Genomic DNA, 18,955 nt, shown 5'->3' with positions numbered 1-18,955 from the left:
GTAAGCCGAATACAGACAAGAAATACTCCGGCAAGATGGCACGAATTAAAGCGCTTTCCATACTGTCTCAGAAAGGCCTTATACCGCTTTGACAGACAGGTTAGAAACATCACAGAAGACAGGAGATGCATGATGCAGCTTCCTGTGGCAGACGTGAAGCTCTAAACTGGTCTAAACGAAAAGATGCCGTTCACGGCCCTAGAATGATGCAATGACAAGGATTTGTTTTAACTCTTTACACTATAAAACAACATTTTACAGCCTCCCCCGTGATGAGTTTTGACACCTCAGTATATATCAATAAAAATGTGGTTTGACGACCATTAGGATGGTTTCCAGGTCTTTTCAAGCATAGCTGCATAGGCAGAGATTACCCTCACTAACTTCTGATGCACACCCAGTCATTTTGTTCTACAAGCAGACCAGAAATATGAGAGAAAGCACTCAAGGAGCTTCAAGGGGTAAAGAGGTAAACCCCATTTGTTTTAACAATTACTTTCCTGATGTGGCAGACCCAATAAAATAACTAATAACCCTGAGCTGACACATGTAAACATTTGAATTAAAATATAGCAATTTATAGTCTATGCTTGTTTTTCCTAATACAACACCAGGATTCAGAGAGCCTTTCCCATGAGAATTTCTATATAAAGTTTCAAACATGTTGGTCTTAGAGCTAAATAGGTGACTTCAACTTAATTCTTGGGATTCAGGTTTCCATTTTATAAGTCTGAAGAGAAGTTTGTTCAGCTATTTTTTGGATAAATTGATTAACATACAGCTCTTACTGGTGTGCATCTGAATATCCCCGTAATCTTATAACCCCTATTTTGATGTGTTCAGATCAAATTTTTTCCCACTATTGAGCTCATTTCCACAAATGTTGACTTTCTTGGGGTATCGAAGGCATCATAACTCTGACACTCAAACATTACATGCTTGTAATTGTAATACAGTTACAACTGGGACAAACGCTGTCCTTGTTGCGTATGTTCCTCCCCGGGCGAAAGAATCTAAATGTGAAGCACACATGTAGGAATAATTATGCATTAGCACGATAGAATGCATGAAGGACAGCAGCTTAACAAGGTTACAAATGCAAGTAACACTTTGTTTAACCTTGTAGGGCTGATATTGGTTGGCCCCATTTCCACAGACCTCCAACCCTGTGCATTGCCACCTGGTGGTAAACCTGTGCCTTCAGCTGCCCTGCCCACCTGGTCGCCACAGCTAAAAGCAAAAATATGCATTGCATGCCAAAAGCACTACCAGCAGCTATCACCAGTGGCACCATGTAAGAGGAAGTTTTGGCAGAGGGGAAGCGGAGATGAAATGTGGCAGTCACAGGAGGTGTGTACAGCTAGCTATGTTTTTCCACTCCGCTGGAGGTACAGCCAACCTGTTCTCCTCAACTATATATGGAAGTAAACAGGATGCTAACAGCGGGATAGAGGTAGTATGCCATATGTAGGTCGGTAATCTTGTTGTTTTGACCAAAAGCTTCTCATAGGACCATAAATTTAGAGTCAATATAAGTCCTTCATCTTCTGGGAAACTCAAATGGAGAACATTAAATCTCTCATTAAACCACAAGCTGCTACCATTGCATCCATCCATACATCCATCCGAGCGGCAAAATGTACAAAATGTGTACGTATAAGCTTGTGGACAGTATGTACTTACTGCAGGTACAAGGAGCTTCTTGACCTCCTCCACTGCTCTCCTCATCTTGATCTCTGCTCTAGCCTGTGTGTCTTCCACTGTGATGAGGACATGAAGGTCTTCATTTAGGTGTTCCCAGTTTGGCTTCCCTCTGTTCTGCTCCTCCTGGACAGAGAAATAGGAAGAGCGAGAGAGACGGTGAGTGAATGTGACAGTGTGGGTGTGTTAGAGTACCAGTGCAGTAACACAGCATATCAGAGAAAGTGGAGGCGAGAGGCAGGCATACACAGAGGACGACGGGGCCCTGTGAAGAGAGGCGGGATGACAGGGCCGGCCCTTTAGTCAGCTATTTAGCTTTAACTTTGAAAGGACACCCTTCTTTAATAGATCCCTCGCTTCGCAGAGACAAAGATGACAGCTAGCCCTGCAGCAATTAATATCTGTGAAAGATGGATGGATCAGAGAGAGATGGATGGGGATTTTTTTTTTTTAAACCGCAGCAACTTCACTTGTTGGAATAAAATTATAACACATAGCTAGGGCTCAGAGTATGTGAAAGTACATGAGTGTGCATCTGCCTCTGACACTTTTTGACATACACTGTAAGGGCAACAAAGGTTCGATGAAGGAGTCGTTTTCCTTCCTACAAAGGCAGCAGCACAGCACTCTCAGGGTCCCAAACTGTAGTAATAGCAGCATCTAAAAGGAAAAAATGGGTTGTATTCAAAACCAGCCATCACTGCTAGATAGCCTTTCAACACAGTTAAATAGGAAGCAGGCTCAAAATTGAAATTTGGCAGACTGAAGTTTGGAGAAGCTTTATGTTTTCAGTTGCCTCCATGAAAAGCCCAGTCATACCCAAGTCGTGTGAAAAAGGTAAAATGGGATATATGTACAGACAAAAAAATCCTACATTTGCAGCAAAAAAATAAAAAATGGGATCAATTTTCAATTTAGCATAGCTACTTTCCTCCCTCTTCTTGTTGCCTGGCTGACAGTAAATCTAGCGAGCACACTGAGAGCGCTCTAAAAAGCTTTTGAGGTTGGATCGCATGTCAGCGTACAACCATGAAAGCCAGTGGTTTGAAAGCAGACTACTTCCCCTTGAGGTGAGGAGTTGAGGTCTAGGTTGTCTGTAAAAGATACAACCTCAGATTTTGATGTGTGACACCACATTATAGCACCAAAAAGGAAAAAAAGGGATAATAATGCTCAAATGTTTCAGTTTGTGAAGACAAAACATGTAAAGTGAAAATGGATCTGACTGCATTGTAAAATCAGAAATGTTTTTCTAAAGGAGGTCAGAGTCTCGAGCAGTCAGCTGCATACTCTCCTGCTGTTGTTCATAAATACTGTATCGTTTACTCCCGCCCATACAAACCACCTCAACTCCAGATCACGGCTCATTTCTGAGTAGTGAGCGAACTGCTGCAAGGATGTCTAATTACAAACAATGCATTGCTGTGCTCTGCATGGGGTCCACCTGACATGATTTCAATATACTCAACGAGCACCTCAAAGTGAGGTGGAGCACGCACGCACGCACAGTACTAAGAGCTTGAGCTGAGTGCCACCCACCTGCTTTCTACTCCACAGAGAGCTGTTGCCATGGCACTGCTCTTTACAACACACAGACACACACACACACACGCACACACACAAGAAAGTTCAATATTCCACTCTCGTTTTCCCCTTTTCCACACATGGGTGTGGGTGGGAGGGTTGTTGGGGGGCTAGTTTTCAGCAGTCAGGCCATTATTTCACCATGGCTGTTTGCTTATGGCCTATTAGGGGACATGGGGACTGGAACGTGACTCAGCACTTTCTGGAGGGGACAAGACAGAAAGGCCACAAGGGCTGCCACTGTATGCAGGACACAGTATGAAAACACATGGCTGACACGTAAAAGTATTTACACTGACAGACTCCTGCTCAAGTTGGAACCAAAAAAAAAAAGATTAGTCGGTCACATGCTCGTGCGCATATGTGTGCAAAGTGTGACCACCAAAGCTCGGACAGATTCAGATTTGGTAAGGATTTTATTCAAATATATCTGGGGGGGGAGGGGAATGCGTACACCCACACATCTCACACCAGCATGACTGCCTGAGAACAAGGTCACTGTGTGCCTCTGAGAGAATGTGACAGCATGACAAACAGGAGGAAGGCTGGAGGGGGAGGAAAGAGGAGACCTACCAGGAATATTGGGAAGGCCTTTGAAGACAATGTCCACGCTGGCCAACATCAAATGCCACTGCAATAACCATGTACCGGAGGGCAATGGATTTTGGCAAAGCACGTAGCATGAAAAAATAGCATGGGGATTGCATCTATAAACACCATCTAAGAACAGGATCAAGGGGAAAGGCTGCTAGTCAGTTATGTTGCCCGACTTCCAACGTCTGTGCAGCACCTGTTAGCCCGTTGCATTTCACACCTCTCAGAAAACTTAAGGCCTCAATTCTCACCACATGTTAAAAGGTTACAAAAATACAGCACTGATATTTTTGACGATCCCTTTTTTGGTTGTCCTAAAAATCGTGATTCAGCGTAGGCTTTTTAAACTTATTTCATGATCCGAGTAGTTACTCTTTACAGTCAGGTACACTCAAAAGGATCTTTGGCCATGCAGCGCCACAATTTTATTGTTATTTTGTTGGTATTTGACAGTCTAGCTACTGTTTCAACTCGTGATCTGGAGTTGAGGTGGTTTGTATGGGCGGGAGCCTTTGCTACTCTGAACGGCCCATTTGCCTTTGATCCTAAAGGATTTCCCAACTAAGGTCAGAACAACTGAGGCTGAATGCAAGCAGGCCAAACAGGTGCAGAGAGCTGCAAGGACATGGAAGGACAAGAGAAGATAAGCAACGCTGGAGAAGAACAGTAAGCACTGAGGGGAAAAGATATAACTACATATTAAATGAAAATGAGGCAGATTACAAAATAAACACAGAAAACCAACATATCCACCCCCAAAATGTAGATGACAGTGGTTAAAAAACTCAACTTATCAATAAACAAGATCAAAAATGACAGATTGAACATGACATTACTAAACAGGTCACCTTTAAATCTTTGTGGCTAAAGGACATAACCACCTATCACAGAGAAACAAAGACATGAATTACTGGGTAATACGGCAAGTGTAGCTGCACCCTCTGCTCAATGCCAATCACATTAAGGGTGCTCAAAACAGACCAAAAACAGCCTGCAACACAACTCCGTTACAAATAAGGCTTTTCAGATTGCAGGGAGTACAAATCATTCTCTCGGCCATCAATACCATATGGATGTTGATTTCATTTTAAAGTCAAAGTGACTTTGTGCGACACTTTGTGTCCATTAGGTATTCGGTTTCAGTCAGTGTGTTGCAAACCAGGCCTCAAGTGACCCCACAGGCTCTAAGCAATGGGACATATTGTTTTTAGGGTGTATTTTATCCATTAGCTACAACAACTAATGTTACTAAACTATTGTTAACAGTTGGTCATTACAATGATTAAGTATAAATTCAAAAACATAAAAACAGCTTGAAAGAGTTAGAGCTATAAATATAAAATGAGAGAAAAGAACCAGGCAGATATTTTGACTCGACATTGTTTCCCTTAAGTTGTTCAGCTTAAGGTAAACATTGCTAATAACCAGCCATTAATATTAACTAATTAAGGTAGACTAAATTATTCACTGCTTTCTCTCTCCATGCACCAGCATCTGTGCACTGAAAGCATGAAGCCGTAATACCTGCATGTATACTCTGCTATTCTCACAGTGTGCCCTTTTGCGGTTGGATGGTGCCAAGTTAACCGAGGCGCAGCCCTGATGTCTACCAGCTTTTCTGGTGTATAATCAGCCTGGCAGCCTGTGCTTCTTCCACAATCAAATATTAATGTTCACAAATGAAATTGGATTTTATATATAATTTAGAAATGTACAACACTAAATAACTGCCTTAGTCCTTTTCTATGACAGTCAACTTTTAAGCCCCTAAAGCCATTTGCAGAGGAAAAACTCCAAGGCAACTAAAGTAACACCTGGACTCTGAAGACTTAAGTACAAAGAAGCTATTGTGGCTCTATCGAAGTGCATCCAAAGATGAGGAGCTAAAAAAAATAAATTAAAATGTAAACAAAACAAGTAGGTCTGCTGCAGAGCCAGCAGGCTAATGGAATTCAGTGTATTGACTGCCAATGTCACATATTAACTCTTAAGCAATAAATGCAGGAGCTGTAGTGTGACTCTGTCTATGGGCTGGCACAAGCTGATGGCTCAAATTGGAGTCCGATTCTATTCCATCAGTGACCGTGCTGATAGCACAGTTTTAGTCATTATGTTTTGGGACAATCAGCAAAAAAAACAAATCAAAGCAAATTCACTTGATAGAGAACATTTTTCAAGTGCAAGTCTGAAAGGACATTTAGTGCGACTCTAAATAAAACAGCCATCTACGTAATTTCACCATGTAGCAGCCAAAATAGAATTAGGGAATTGGTTTTGCAAAAGGGAAGGGAAATCCCTTTTCTGCCTGTGCAGCAGTCGATACAGCGTACCTGTAATTTAATTGCAGTTGTTCTTGCTGCTGTTTTGCATTAAGCGCGACTGCAGGAGTGGAAAACAGAGACCAAAGCTGCCACGTCAGGTGAAAATCTGATTGGAATATGGCTGCAAAGAGAGTCCTTTTTAGCTGTCAGAAAAATAATTACTCAAATGTGTCAGAAAATCTTTCATCTTTCCAACCATACTTCTCTATTCAGAGATGTTGCAAAAATCTACGTGTACCAGTCACTCTTATAGAGACCTCACAAGTTATTTTCATGTGTTAGACTCCCCTGTCTCAGCCTAAGCTGGATTTCAGATGCCTGCACATACACACAGACATTTGTAGTAAGTTCACTATTTTCATATTCTGTATTTGCCTACCATGCCAAACCATAAATGATAAATATACTTCTGCTGGGCTCTGTCCATTATGGCTGCCCAACATCATTTTAGCGTCAACACTACGGTGTGCAGGCCTGCAATCATTACATCACAGGCCGTGCTGCAACTCATTCGACAAAGAGTGTGTCATTACAGAAATATATTGCCTCAGTCCTGAGGAAATGTCGATGGTGACTCGGTCAGAGGCACAAAACAGATTTTTCTCTAGTGTTTTTTTTTTTCTTCTGTTAAAAAAAATTAACATTTAAGAAAGAACGGTTTGCACTCGATTATTACTCAGGGGCAAGAAATTCATCTGTTCTAGGGAAAATTCATGAAAATCACTTTATTTTTCTATCTTGTCCAACATGTTTCAATTTCTACTTCAGATATTCTATTCTAAATAACCCAATACTGCACCATTAGACAAAAGACATTTGTTAACTATGCTTAAATACTGTGCTTGGAAACAATTAAATGACTACAGTTTTTAATTTGCACACAAAATACTACAGCAAACAAAAGAAGACTGCAATGCAAAGTAAATTTGTGTCAGGCAGCCTAAAACAAAACATGATATGTGTTGTTACATAAATATACAACAAATAATTATAATCTGGTGTGATTAGATGTTCAGGATTACAAAAATCTCCATCACTCGTCATCCATCCGTCTACCCTATTTTTCTCTTCACCTGCTTCTTTCCCTCTTATTTTATTTTCTGCTTTTCTTCTCTCACTATTGTTCTTCACTTCTCTTTCCCATTCCATAGCTCCAGTGAACTGACTCCCTGTCAGGCAGTGCGACCCAAGAGGGAGTAACCAGCTGAATTATTGAGAGCATAAAAATGCTGTTGCTAATGGATCCTGAATAAACACACTGGCTAAGCTGCTGCCGTGGCATCCCCTTCTGCCACGGGGCATCAAGCTGAAAATACTGAGGTTGAGAATGCAGTGACTGGGAGCTCCTCACGCAGCTTTATTTGCAGCTGAGCCACAGCCATGAGACACTTCAAAGCTTTTGAGGTCCTGTAAACAAATCTCATAGTATCCATTATGATTTATGGGTCCAAAAACAGTCACATTATTAGGCGTTTTCCTCATTATGCACTGTAACGCAACATTAATGGGGGGAAAAAAACGACATTAGTGGAGTGTTGAGTGATTAATGTAATTAAATCTTCAGTTATAATTTTGTTTAAAAAAAGACATTCGAGATAGGGAATTATTGTGCTGCAATCAATTTTGTAATGGTGTTCTGGTTTTGTCTCTTTTTATGAGTCCAGCAAATGCCTTTTCCTCAACAAAGGTGAGACTATACCAGCAAACTCCAGAAATGGAGACTAGTGAGCTCAACTTCCATCAAAACAATCCTGTATCCCTACCACCTAATTTCTTTTCCATTCACATATTTGTTGTTCAGTTTAATTAAATTTAAAGTTCAAGGAAATCCACAGTTAAACATTTTTAAATTTCACAAATGTATGTTTTTAGTCTCGATAAGTAATCCTCTTAAATAATGATTTTTTTGTAGCCCTACATGGGTGTACGTTAAAATCCAGGCACAATACTAGGGAAAAAAGAGAGAAATGAAATTTAAAAAAAAAAAAAAAAAACTATAATGGATTTGGGGGAGGAAACAAAACCTTTTCCTCATTTACTTAGATTTTCTATGTATACACAGTATTCAGGACCATTTATGAAGCATTTTGAACATGAGATCATTTAATTTCTAAATATCAAGTGGAGAAATGATCCTGCTTGCTTATGTGTGTAATATTTGCCTTGACAGGTCCCATCACAGCATCACACACACACAAAACAAACCCGGCACACGTCATTAACTTTTAACACAGTAAGAAATAAGGGAGGCAATCATGGATTCACGTAATGAGCTAAAACAAAAGGATGTGTGGGCTGGTACATGTGTGAGCATGCTTGGTCCCATTAAACAACTTCGGGATCTAATTCCAAAGAAGACGCCGCAGCTGAGCATCTCCATCTTGTTCTGTGATAATGAACTTACTCAAATGGAAATGAGAAGGAAAGATAGAAATTAAAATACGAATGAAAGAAGCCATAAAAAAAAGAAAAGAAAGTGGAGCAAAAACACTGGGCCTGCAGCAAACTGGATCCTCTAACATATGACTCAGCTGGAATCTGTATGATCTATTGGACTATTTTGTAACTGTTGGACTTTTTTGTTTTTATGTAGGAGAAAGGTAAGTATTTGGACATGGACAAAAGACATTTCTGTAACTGTTAAATTACTGCTTTCATCACACTGTGTCAATGCACTGGTCACTTTTTAAGTACACCTCTATAACTGCTTGTTAAGCCAAATATCTAACCAGCCAATCATATGGCAGCAGCTCAAAATATTTAGTTGGGTCAAGACAACATGGTGAAGTTCAAACTGAGCACCAGAATGGGGAAGAAAAGTGATTTAAGTGTCTTTGAAACTGGAATGTTTGTTGTTGTCAAGACAGGCTGGTGTGAGTATTTCAGAAACTGTTGATGTACTGTTGATCTGTGGGATTTCCCCACATAGCAATCTCTAGTGTTTACAGAAATTGGTCAGAAAAAGACAAAATACAAAGTGAGAGGCAGTTCTCCGGGTAAAAGTGCCTTGTTACTGAAGCAAAAGCGGGCTTGATCTGGTACTAGCAAGGTGTACCTAAAGAGTCACCGATATGATGATGAGCAATTGGGAACACAAAGAAAAGGAAAATTTAAAAATGAGATATAAATAATGACTTAATTAAATACAGTCAAAAGCAGGAGGCTTTATAGGAGGCTTTGAGGCAGATGAGCAAAATTTGCACAGTTAATTGAAACAACACATCTTAAAACTGTCAATTTGTCCTTATATTAACTTCCACACAATTTCCTCAGGGATTAATAAACTATTCTTATTTTAAGGGCATCACTAAACCTGATCTGACAGACTTGAAATCTTCCTTCAGGGTGCATTTTTGTTGCTGTTGTCTTGTTGTCAGCCATACTTTGGGATTGTGTTACAATAGGAATTTCAGCAAACTTGGCGTCTGAGATTTTTAGGACACACACCTATGGTATATCAATTTGAAAATCCTACGTCGTCTCGTTGGAGTAATCGTGTCCATGTCACTCGCACAGAGAGACAACATCAATACTCCAGGTCTTTTATGACTGTGGGCTCAAAATGTTTCACATCATTTCATTTTATTTACCTAAAGAGCACAGTTTGTAAATAAAATAATGCAAAAGGTGGCATTGTTTTGCATAACTTCATTCCTTTGTGGATATGTAGAGACCTTATATGTCTCCAAAGTCAGCTCGGTATATCCAGAAATAGTGGCTGCTCCTGGCCTTGGCCGACTGGTTTACTACTGGCTTCAATACTTTCCACTGCGCAGCGTTTTGCAAACAGCACTATCAGATATCAGGATGCAGCCACTGGGCATTAGCTAAGCACGTGTCTGCTTCATGTTTCTTCAAGACCAGAGGGAAGCTTTTTGTGTGACCACTGGCCCAGAAACTTTTGCAATATTGTGTGAAAATTAAAAAAATATGAGTTTTCCTCTTGTATATACCAGGCACACTGCCACTGATGATCTTACCTTCTTTTTGTCTCTCATGGAGCTTTTTCCTCGCACCATGATTTTGCATCCCGTTTCTGCTTCCAACTGTTTGGCTGTGAGTCCCCGCGGGCCAAGGATTCTCCCCACAAAGTTATACTGCAGATAGAGAGAGAGAAAACCTTGTGAGTCTATATACAGACACATAAAAGACAGAAAAATTTACATTTTATTTACCTCAGAGAAACCCTTCATAAGCAATGAGCAGTTTCCATGAGCTTTCAAAAAGCATGACCTCAGCTTTGTTGGATATCACGCCTCTGCTACAAAGACTACACGCACAGCCAAAACTACCCTCTTTCAGCCTTTCAGGAGCCATTTTCACACCTGCACTACAGCCCTGAACTTTTCTCGACAACAACACTGGAGGATTTGTGTCTGAGAACACAAAAGTCCATATCAGTCTGACAGGATATTAAACTGACCCCACCCTGCCAGTTCCCTATGCAGTGTAATGTCCACTTCACTTAAGCGAGTACGCGTGCAGGTGCCGTCCATCATGTGTTTTCTGTGATCTACCAGGCCATGCTTAACCCAAAATAGATTTTTTTCCCCTTGTCTGACACAAACAATCTGCTGTCTGCTAAATGTAGGAAAGGAAAAGTTGGTAACCAGCAGACACAGTTCCTCTTGGTAGTTTTTTTCCCCACCTATTTGACTGGAAACTGTGCTAAAATAGCTGCACTGGTTGTATTTTTTGTCCCTTCACCACAATGAGAGCACAATCACAGACGACAGTGAGGTTGGCTTGCCCCAATAGATGTCAAAATGATCTCAAACAAAAAATAGAATATTAACTACAGAGGGTGTAGTCTGGGTGGGCATGGTGGAAAAGGAACAAGGGAAATTGAGGTGGAAAGTGTGCTAGGGGTTGTGAAGTATGGCAGTGTGTTTTGACACAATTTTATTATCATGGCCCCCCTTTCACTGGTGAGTGGCTGTGGAGCTTTGTACCACAAGGAAACAAATTTGCCAACAATCCTCTTGACATGAAACTGGTTTCCAACAGGATAAAGAGAAAACATGTTGGAATAATCCAAATCAATTTTCAGCCAGAACAAAAACAGAGGGTAAGGAGGAGCACAGTGATGTATAAAAAGGTAAACAAACCACCCAGGTTTCAATAACGTATGCAACGGCTGGTGGAGAGCATGACGGGTAAGAGATGCCCCCTTCCCCCTTCTTTTCCTACCTGAAAATGCTCACTGCCATAGCGGAAAGCTTTCCTTCACAATCAGAAGCACAACTATTCGTCTCTTGGGCTGTCGCAATGAGCTGTGACACCACAGCATTAAATTCTTAAAACGCAGTCACATCTGCTTACGCACGCCACCGCACCAGTGCCTCTGCAAAATCCAAAAGGCTATCAGAGGAGTCACATTTAATTACAGAGGGATTACAAATTTAATGTGATGTTGCCAGTATTTCCCCTAAACAACATAAATGCTACTGAGGACAATCGAAAACTCCGGGCCTTTTGTTTTTCTAGTCCCTGTCAGTGGGGTTTTCCTGCATCCCTGGCCTGTCTCTAACAGGAAAGACATAGCCTGTGACTGGAGTCTCCCACAGATGATCATAGCGTGCTGCTACACAGGCTGCAAGCGTGCTTTTCTCTGTCACAAGGCAACTGTCTGTTTGGTTAACTCGAATGCAGGAAACTGGCACAGGGGCTACATTTGTGTGTGTGCGTGTGCCAGCTGAAGGATGTAAGGACACCTGTCCTCGGAGGTCAGCCACCAACGAGGTATGGTGGCCTGCTTCTGACTTGTACGTAAACACACACATGCATGCACAGCCTCGAGAAGCACAGAAGAGAGAGCTGTCTGTCTGCATCACAGCTCCCGCTGCAGACGAGGGTGAACCCTGAGTACTGTGGTACTCCTACACATACCACACAAACACACCGTTTCTAACCCACTAAACTCAAGCTACAGTGATGTGTGTTACACTCTGCTAACAACAGTGGTGACATATTTGAAAAATGCTTGCTATCAAATTAGCAAATACAAGGTTAAAGAGAAAGAAAAAAAATCTAAATGTATATGTAGATTTCTGTGCAGATATGACATGTGACAGCTCCCATTGGCCTTAAAACCTACAATATAACCCATCAGTCCCAAAACTGACAGATTTATTCACCGTGAATATATTAAATACATATATATTACACAGCAAGCTTGAATTATCGGATTATAGAAGGGGGTAGGAGAATATCTGATTAAAACTCTGAGGTGGCAACTAGTCGAACCACTCGCCTTTTTTACAGCAGAGGTGTACAATGTGAACATGATTATGCTGTGTTTGTCAGAGAGCAGTGACACGAAGGAGGAAAGCAGGAAGAAATAAAGAAAGGAAAAAGTTAGAGATGATGCCACATCTTGTTTTACCACTACTTGGGAAATGATTATGAGTAAGAAAGGCCAGCACCGGCGCATTCTCGCATTTTTCACACTGTGCAGGTAGACAAGCTAACTACTCAACTCCATCTGACGGGTCCTTGCAGATAAAAGAAGTGTGCGGATTGTTATGGCCCCAGGCCCTCTTGCGGTGGTGCTGTCTCTATTGTGTTGCAGGGGTTCCTGTGTACAGCTGAGTAAGACTGGTGGAAAAGCAGAAAACCCAGCAAGCACTCTGCACAGCTATTTAAACGCCACGTGCCTCGTCTGGCTTTGTCTCACATGTCCATATATTGCTTGCACACTTCACATTTCTTCCTGTAAGTTTCAAAAATATACATATTTGTTAAGCTGGCAGTACACCTCATTTTTGCTGTGACGTGATTACGCGAGCATTTCAACAAAGCAGCCACTCATCATAGTTAAACTTGAAATTTGATTTGAAATGTAACACTGCTGTAAAGAGTGAAGCCACATTTACTCAGTAATAGAATAAAGCTCAGCATTTTAATTGTAGTGGATGGCTCGCTTTGCTCCCTGGTCTGCAGTGAGGGTTTGACACTCTTTTCATGGATGTTGATATGCTTTTACAAAAAAGCGACCTCCATTTTCAGCTACTGGAATGTAGAGACAATGAACAGCCAAGCGGGTGAGTTATCAGAAGGGTACAGGGCCATCGACTCTGCCAGGAACTACACTCAGTACAGCCAGACAGGGGAGAAGGACGGATACCGTGCCCTGACTGCCAAATGCACTATCCAGTCTTCACCCGGGCCTGCTAAACTATCAAGCTAGCTTTCATTTTCTGTCTTCCTGCTGTTAAATCAACTCTGTGCTTCTGCAGACTTAAAAAACATCTGGGAGCCATCATTTTTCTTGTCTGGACTTCCAGAGCTTTATTATTGATTATTGTCAACAGATCTATGATTTTCCTCACTAAAAAGAAAAAGGAGGGGGGTTGGGCTCGATTATTTACAGTAGTAGAAAATTGCAATGGAACCCTTAGAGGACAAAGTCTTCTCTTCAGTTCTTGAGTTCAGTGTCACGTTATCTGAGTTTTCTCAAAGTTTCACCCCCCCCCCCCAAAAAAAACAAACAACAAAATACAAATACAAACATATACAGTATTCACACATAGCTCATGTGTAAACACAAAGACATACAGATACGCACACATTCATACTCACAAAGCCCCCTCCAGGACAAAGGCTTACACTGACATTAAAGGGCCTTTGTTTAGTCCCAGTTATCGCTACTCCACAGGCGGGTTATGCTGTGTGCATCTACGTCTCTGTCACTGTGTGTTTGTGAGCGTGTGTGACACAATGTATGGGGTGAACTCTTGCAGACACCCTCGGCATACAGAGCTGCACGGGTTTGTGCGCACGGGCATTCTGGTTTTGTGTGAACTACTGAGAAAAAACAGCAGTTCCACCAACAATGCTCACAGAAGCAGAACAATTGTGCCTTTGACGGCGTTTGTTTGTGGTGGTGGGGAGACAGGAAATGAGATCATGCTGAGGGTTCTGACTGTGTGCGTGGAAGGCTTATCGAAGAGCCGGGCCAGGCCAGGAGCAGAATACCAATCACTTATTAACCAGCCTTGCTAGGCTTATGGAAATGAGGAATAGTTCATTCAGTGCAATGCATCATGGAAAGGAGGAACCTGGTTACACCAGGCACCATCATCTCTCCCCATCTTTTCACTTACTTTACTCTAAACCTCCCTCAAAGTCTGAAAGCATTATTGCGAAACAATGATACCCACCATTTATTGCAAAAGTCCCATTTCCTCCAACCCAAGATACATTTTGTCTCATTTCTCCAACGTAACAGTTTATGGAGGCTTTACAGAGTTTACCAGCCTGCTTAGTTGGTAAAATACATCCCTTTTGTTTCCATATCCTCCCTTCTGTATCCATTCATAGCTTCTGGAAACTCTGCGGGCTTCCTTTTCCTCTTTGTCCAAGTAAACAGGACCTAAACAGCGTTTCCTTTGCTTATCTGTGACCCCCACCCCTGTAGTGGACAGGTCTTTCATTTAATCATAGACAACCTCCCTACTTTTAGTCACTCATTTATCTTTGGGCTCTAGTGTTGCATCACTGAAATAATCCATCATATTTACCTTCACACTACTGCCTGATCCCTACCCCTGCCAAAAAACAGTATAGAAGGAATATGAAATGGAGCAGACGGGTGTATAAACTACTGAAACCTGCGTACCTGATGTTCGGGAGGGACAGGGGACACAAGGCCATAGGCTGATGAAGGAGTGAAAATTAGACTTAGATTCCAGTGGTGACATTTACGCCTCAAAGCCCTACAGACTTCAAAGCTCTCTATTCAGCACACCCAGCATTTAGTGCCTAATCCATAGCTCCTTTGATAATTCTGTTTGGGTTTATTTCGGGGTTGCAGGCAGGGTGGAAATACAGACGAGTGAGGACGGAGAGATGGAAAGCATAAAGATTGATATTGGCTCAAAGTTTGGAAGATGTGAGTAAAGAAAGCAGGGAGCAAAGTTTGTAACCCTTTAGATAAACAAGAAGCTGGGATAAAAAATAAACAAGTAGAAACATGCTCAGTTACATTCAGCCTCACCCCTATGGTTAAACGTTGCATAATCACAATGAATCAATAGAAGACTGAGAAAGATGTGGATTACTGTTATTCGTGTGATGCTAGCTTTCTCAGGAAAACTTGATGCCGGTTACTTACATCTCACCAATATCCATTCAGTTTAACAGAATTATGCAAATTCAGGTAAAGCTGTGAAATCACACTTGCATCAGCTGATTAGCCATCAGCTTCTTTACTCACTTGTACTGATTCATAATATGACAGCCAACCATGTAACTGATAACAGCTAGTCATACACATTCATAGCCTGATCTGCTTCTAGCAACACCCTGTGATGCAACAACTTCCTGTTAAGTTTTCGGTAAAGTTGATGTTGATATCCAGCATTTATCCTGGCGTATTAGATCTCCCAGGAGTGTCTCTCATTATGAGCTATTTCCAATAAATTGTTGATTCCTTCAGGAGATTCTCTTTCAAAAAAAAAATTAATAAAACAAATAATGTTGGTACTAGAGGTGGGAATCACCATACATCCCACGATACGATATTATCACAATACTTAACGCACGATACGATATTATTGCAATTTTTAAAAATATTTTGAGATATTCAGATTCTGTACATAAAGGTAAACTTTATCAATATTCATTTTATCTAATATCAAAGTCTCACACTCAGTCTCTCATTTCAGTCAGTTGTATTGTTGACAAACTGAACGGTTTGTATTACAGTCTCGTCCAACTTAACTGAACGCAACCATCTGGTACAATTATAGCTATTCTGAACTATGCAATTTATGAAAACTATGCAGCCCCTTCAGCAACTGAAGAATTTGAAAGTAAATTAAAACAAAATATAATTTTACATTAAATAAAAAAGTTTTAAACTTAATTAAAATAAAACATGTCTTAAATTAAAATAAGTAAACTGTCATGTTTATTGCTGCCAAAAAACAAGTTAAACACATTTGGACAGTGAAGGAATGTCAGGATTCTTGCTCAGAAAAAGGATCAACATGCTCTGAAGTCAGAGCACAAAAACCTTTTTTGTAACAAAATATCGATTTCTGCTGTCCCTGTATCGATACATTATTAGCAAACAAAATATCACGATACTACACAGTATCGATTTTTTCCCCCACCCCTAGTTGGTACTGACACAGATATCAAATTAGTATAGTCGATATTTACATCCAAGATTTTTGTTCAGCAGTAAAATCCTGGTACTTACACAGCACTCTTCAAGCATTAAAAGTGATTTTCTCCCACACATTGATACAGTGCTTTTTTCAGTGCCTTCAAGTGCTTTCCAGTTATCGCACACATGCAAACTGATGGACCCATCAGGGGTGACTTGGACACTCTGGGATCAAACCACTGACCTTACAATTGTTAGACGAAACGCTCTATTACCTGAGCCAGTCCAAACAGGACAGGTCTTGCCAGCTGTCTCTGTTTTTTTGGGGGGTTTTTTGAGTCAAAGGCATGGATATTAGTATTTGCTCAAAAATCCTGTATCAGTGTGATCTAGTATATGTATGCAGATAGTGTAGCACTATTGATACAAGCTGACACGACATCCCCAGTGCAGTCTTTGATTCCGGTGTGGTCGACCTGCTTCATTTTGTCCTTGATTCTCACTTTTCACCCTCCGTATCTGTCAGCTTAATGATGCACAGACGGACGGGCCAAAGCAGCACGTGGCACCATCCACCTAAAGTATGCAAGCACAAGCTGCTGCTACACAAGCTGGCATTAGTGTGGTAATGGAAGCACATCTAATAGCTTATACTTTTGCTCTTCGTCATTTTAACTGACAACAACAAATAGAGTTCTCGCTGCTTAAATTATTATTGTAATTACCTTCTTATCAAACGGCTAACTGGAAAACCATCCGTTCATCAAATTATCAGCATCATGGATGGCTGGCTAGCTATAGTTATCAAAATCCTTGTCTCTGCCGCTCTACCAGTGTGTCGAGGTGAGGTGCGGGGCGGTACATTTCCAGGACTCGTAATGACTTAAGGGGGTCAGAAGGATATCAGGAGCTGGCATGATAAGTGAAGACACCCTCATGGGAGCAAGCTTAATGACTTTCCCTGTGCAGGGACCTGGCTGGTTTGGCCGGGCAATTTTTCCGCAGTGAAAGAGAGAGGGCCAGGACATTCTGTCTGCTCAAACCACCAGAGCCTCTTTCTTTGCTGTTCGCAAATCTGGGTGCCTTGCAGTGAAGCACCATGATCCAACAGAACACACACACACACACACACAAACATACTCAGAACTCGAATAGTTAATGGACTTTTTCTCCCTCTCCCTCTCTCTCCCTTTTTTTTTTTTTTTAAAAACCAACTCATTAATGTATAGAAAATATAGTATCTTTCTAGTGTCTTTTTTTTTTTCTTCTTATTTGCAAAAGGATTTACAGTTAAAAACCTCATTTGAAGCTTAAATTCTTTGGAACAATGAAAGGCTGGTGATCCCCCCGGTGCTTTCTCCAAATATAAGGAGAGAAAATATTTGCTTCTATTAAGGAGACGAGTTATTTGCAGTTTACAGATCGACCAATTTGCTTTTAGAAACTTTAAAAAATAAGAAAAAATAGAAACTCGCATGGACTTCAAACATCTGCTCCTGTGAGGTTCTTTGGTTTAGAGACAGCTGGTGTGGTGAGAGAGCGGAAATGGGACAGGGGCTTAAAAGGATTTCATTACTGAGGTAAACAACCTTAAGTGCCATGACAACACCCAGAACACTAGACAAACAGAAAAGACCAACAGCAGAGACTTAGCTAGGGTGTCCCTAGCTATTTTTTCCCCCTTTTTTTTTTTAAACAATTTTGGCTATATAAGTGATCATTTTCGTCTTGTGGATGCCCCCGAGCTTGTGACAAGTTCAGACGGTCCTGTTTACCACTTGCTCAACAGCTTACATCCAACTGAGGGTCTCATTTCACAGAGTCAGCACAGCCGAGGTGTCTCCCCCCACCTCTCGCGTGTGTTTTCAGTCCTAAGCATTTCTCAACACCAGGTGACCTGCCCACAACCCACGTGGGCATTTAAGAGTTGGCACATACAAATACACTGGGAATAAAGTGGAGACAGACACCATCTTAAAAAGATATGTCACACATCCTATCAGACGGCTCAAGGTCAACGGAAATGACATGCTGAGCTGTCAGTCAGCTGCCTATCAATGTGTATGCGAGCGTGCGCTTGGAAGAGAAGCGGAGCCACAGATAGCATTTAATTGAAGGTTGAAGTTATCAGATAGCCTGCGACTCAGCTGTCAGTCAAGATGCAGTCACCACAGTGACGCTTCGCAGTGTTCTGCACCGCTGACGACATCGGGAAATGGCTGACTTTGAAGAATGGCAAGGGGGTGGGGGAGACAGACGCGCAGGCAGACTGAGTGATGGAGGCGCACGCATACACAAACACATTTACAGACAGATGTGGGGCACACAGGCCAGAAGAGGGACACACTTAAGGGAATTAGAGTAGGAGTGTGCTGGCGAGGCAAGTTATTTTGATAGAACTGACATGCCGCACTGCATCCAGGCACCAGGACAATCTAATTATCTACTGGTGAAACCTGAGCAGGGTAAACATAGGTGATCTGACAGAGAAAGCCCCAAAGAGAGCGTGTAACCTCAGCCTAAGGATATAGTATGAATAAAGGGAGTTTTTAAATGGAAGTGAAAACTGAGAGGAGAAAAAGTAGATGCCAAGAGTTCCACAGATGGGGAAACAGCATGAATGATGACAAATGTTCCACGG

The 18,955-nt window shown here is 41.4% G+C and overlaps 1 protein-coding gene across 5 annotated transcripts in view; it reads right to left on the bottom strand.

The window, feature by feature from the left end:
- qkia (QKI, KH domain containing, RNA binding a) overlaps positions 1-18,955 on the bottom strand; it is an 81,146-nt gene that overhangs the window by 29,364 nt on the left and 32,827 nt on the right. For all 5 annotated transcript variants that reach the window (XM_084915155.1, XM_084915154.1, XM_084915157.1 and 2 more), the window contains exons 3-4: positions 10,181-10,297; positions 1,684-1,827 (exon numbers count right to left, since the gene is read on the bottom strand). In XM_084915155.1, the coding sequence (XP_084771281.1) occupies positions 1,684-1,827; positions 10,181-10,297 (261 nt within the window). The remainder of the gene's footprint in view (positions 1-1,683; positions 1,828-10,180; positions 10,298-18,955) is intronic.

The sequence above is a fragment of the Perissodus microlepis genome, chromosome 19, assembly GCF_051167445.1.
Source record: "Perissodus microlepis isolate ML-2025 ecotype Zambia chromosome 19, ASM5116744v1, whole genome shotgun sequence".
Classification (NCBI taxonomy): Eukaryota; Metazoa; Chordata; class Actinopteri; order Cichliformes; family Cichlidae; genus Perissodus; species Perissodus microlepis.
Note: the sequence above shows the minus strand (reverse complement) of the source record. Positions and strands in the feature narration are given on the sequence as shown.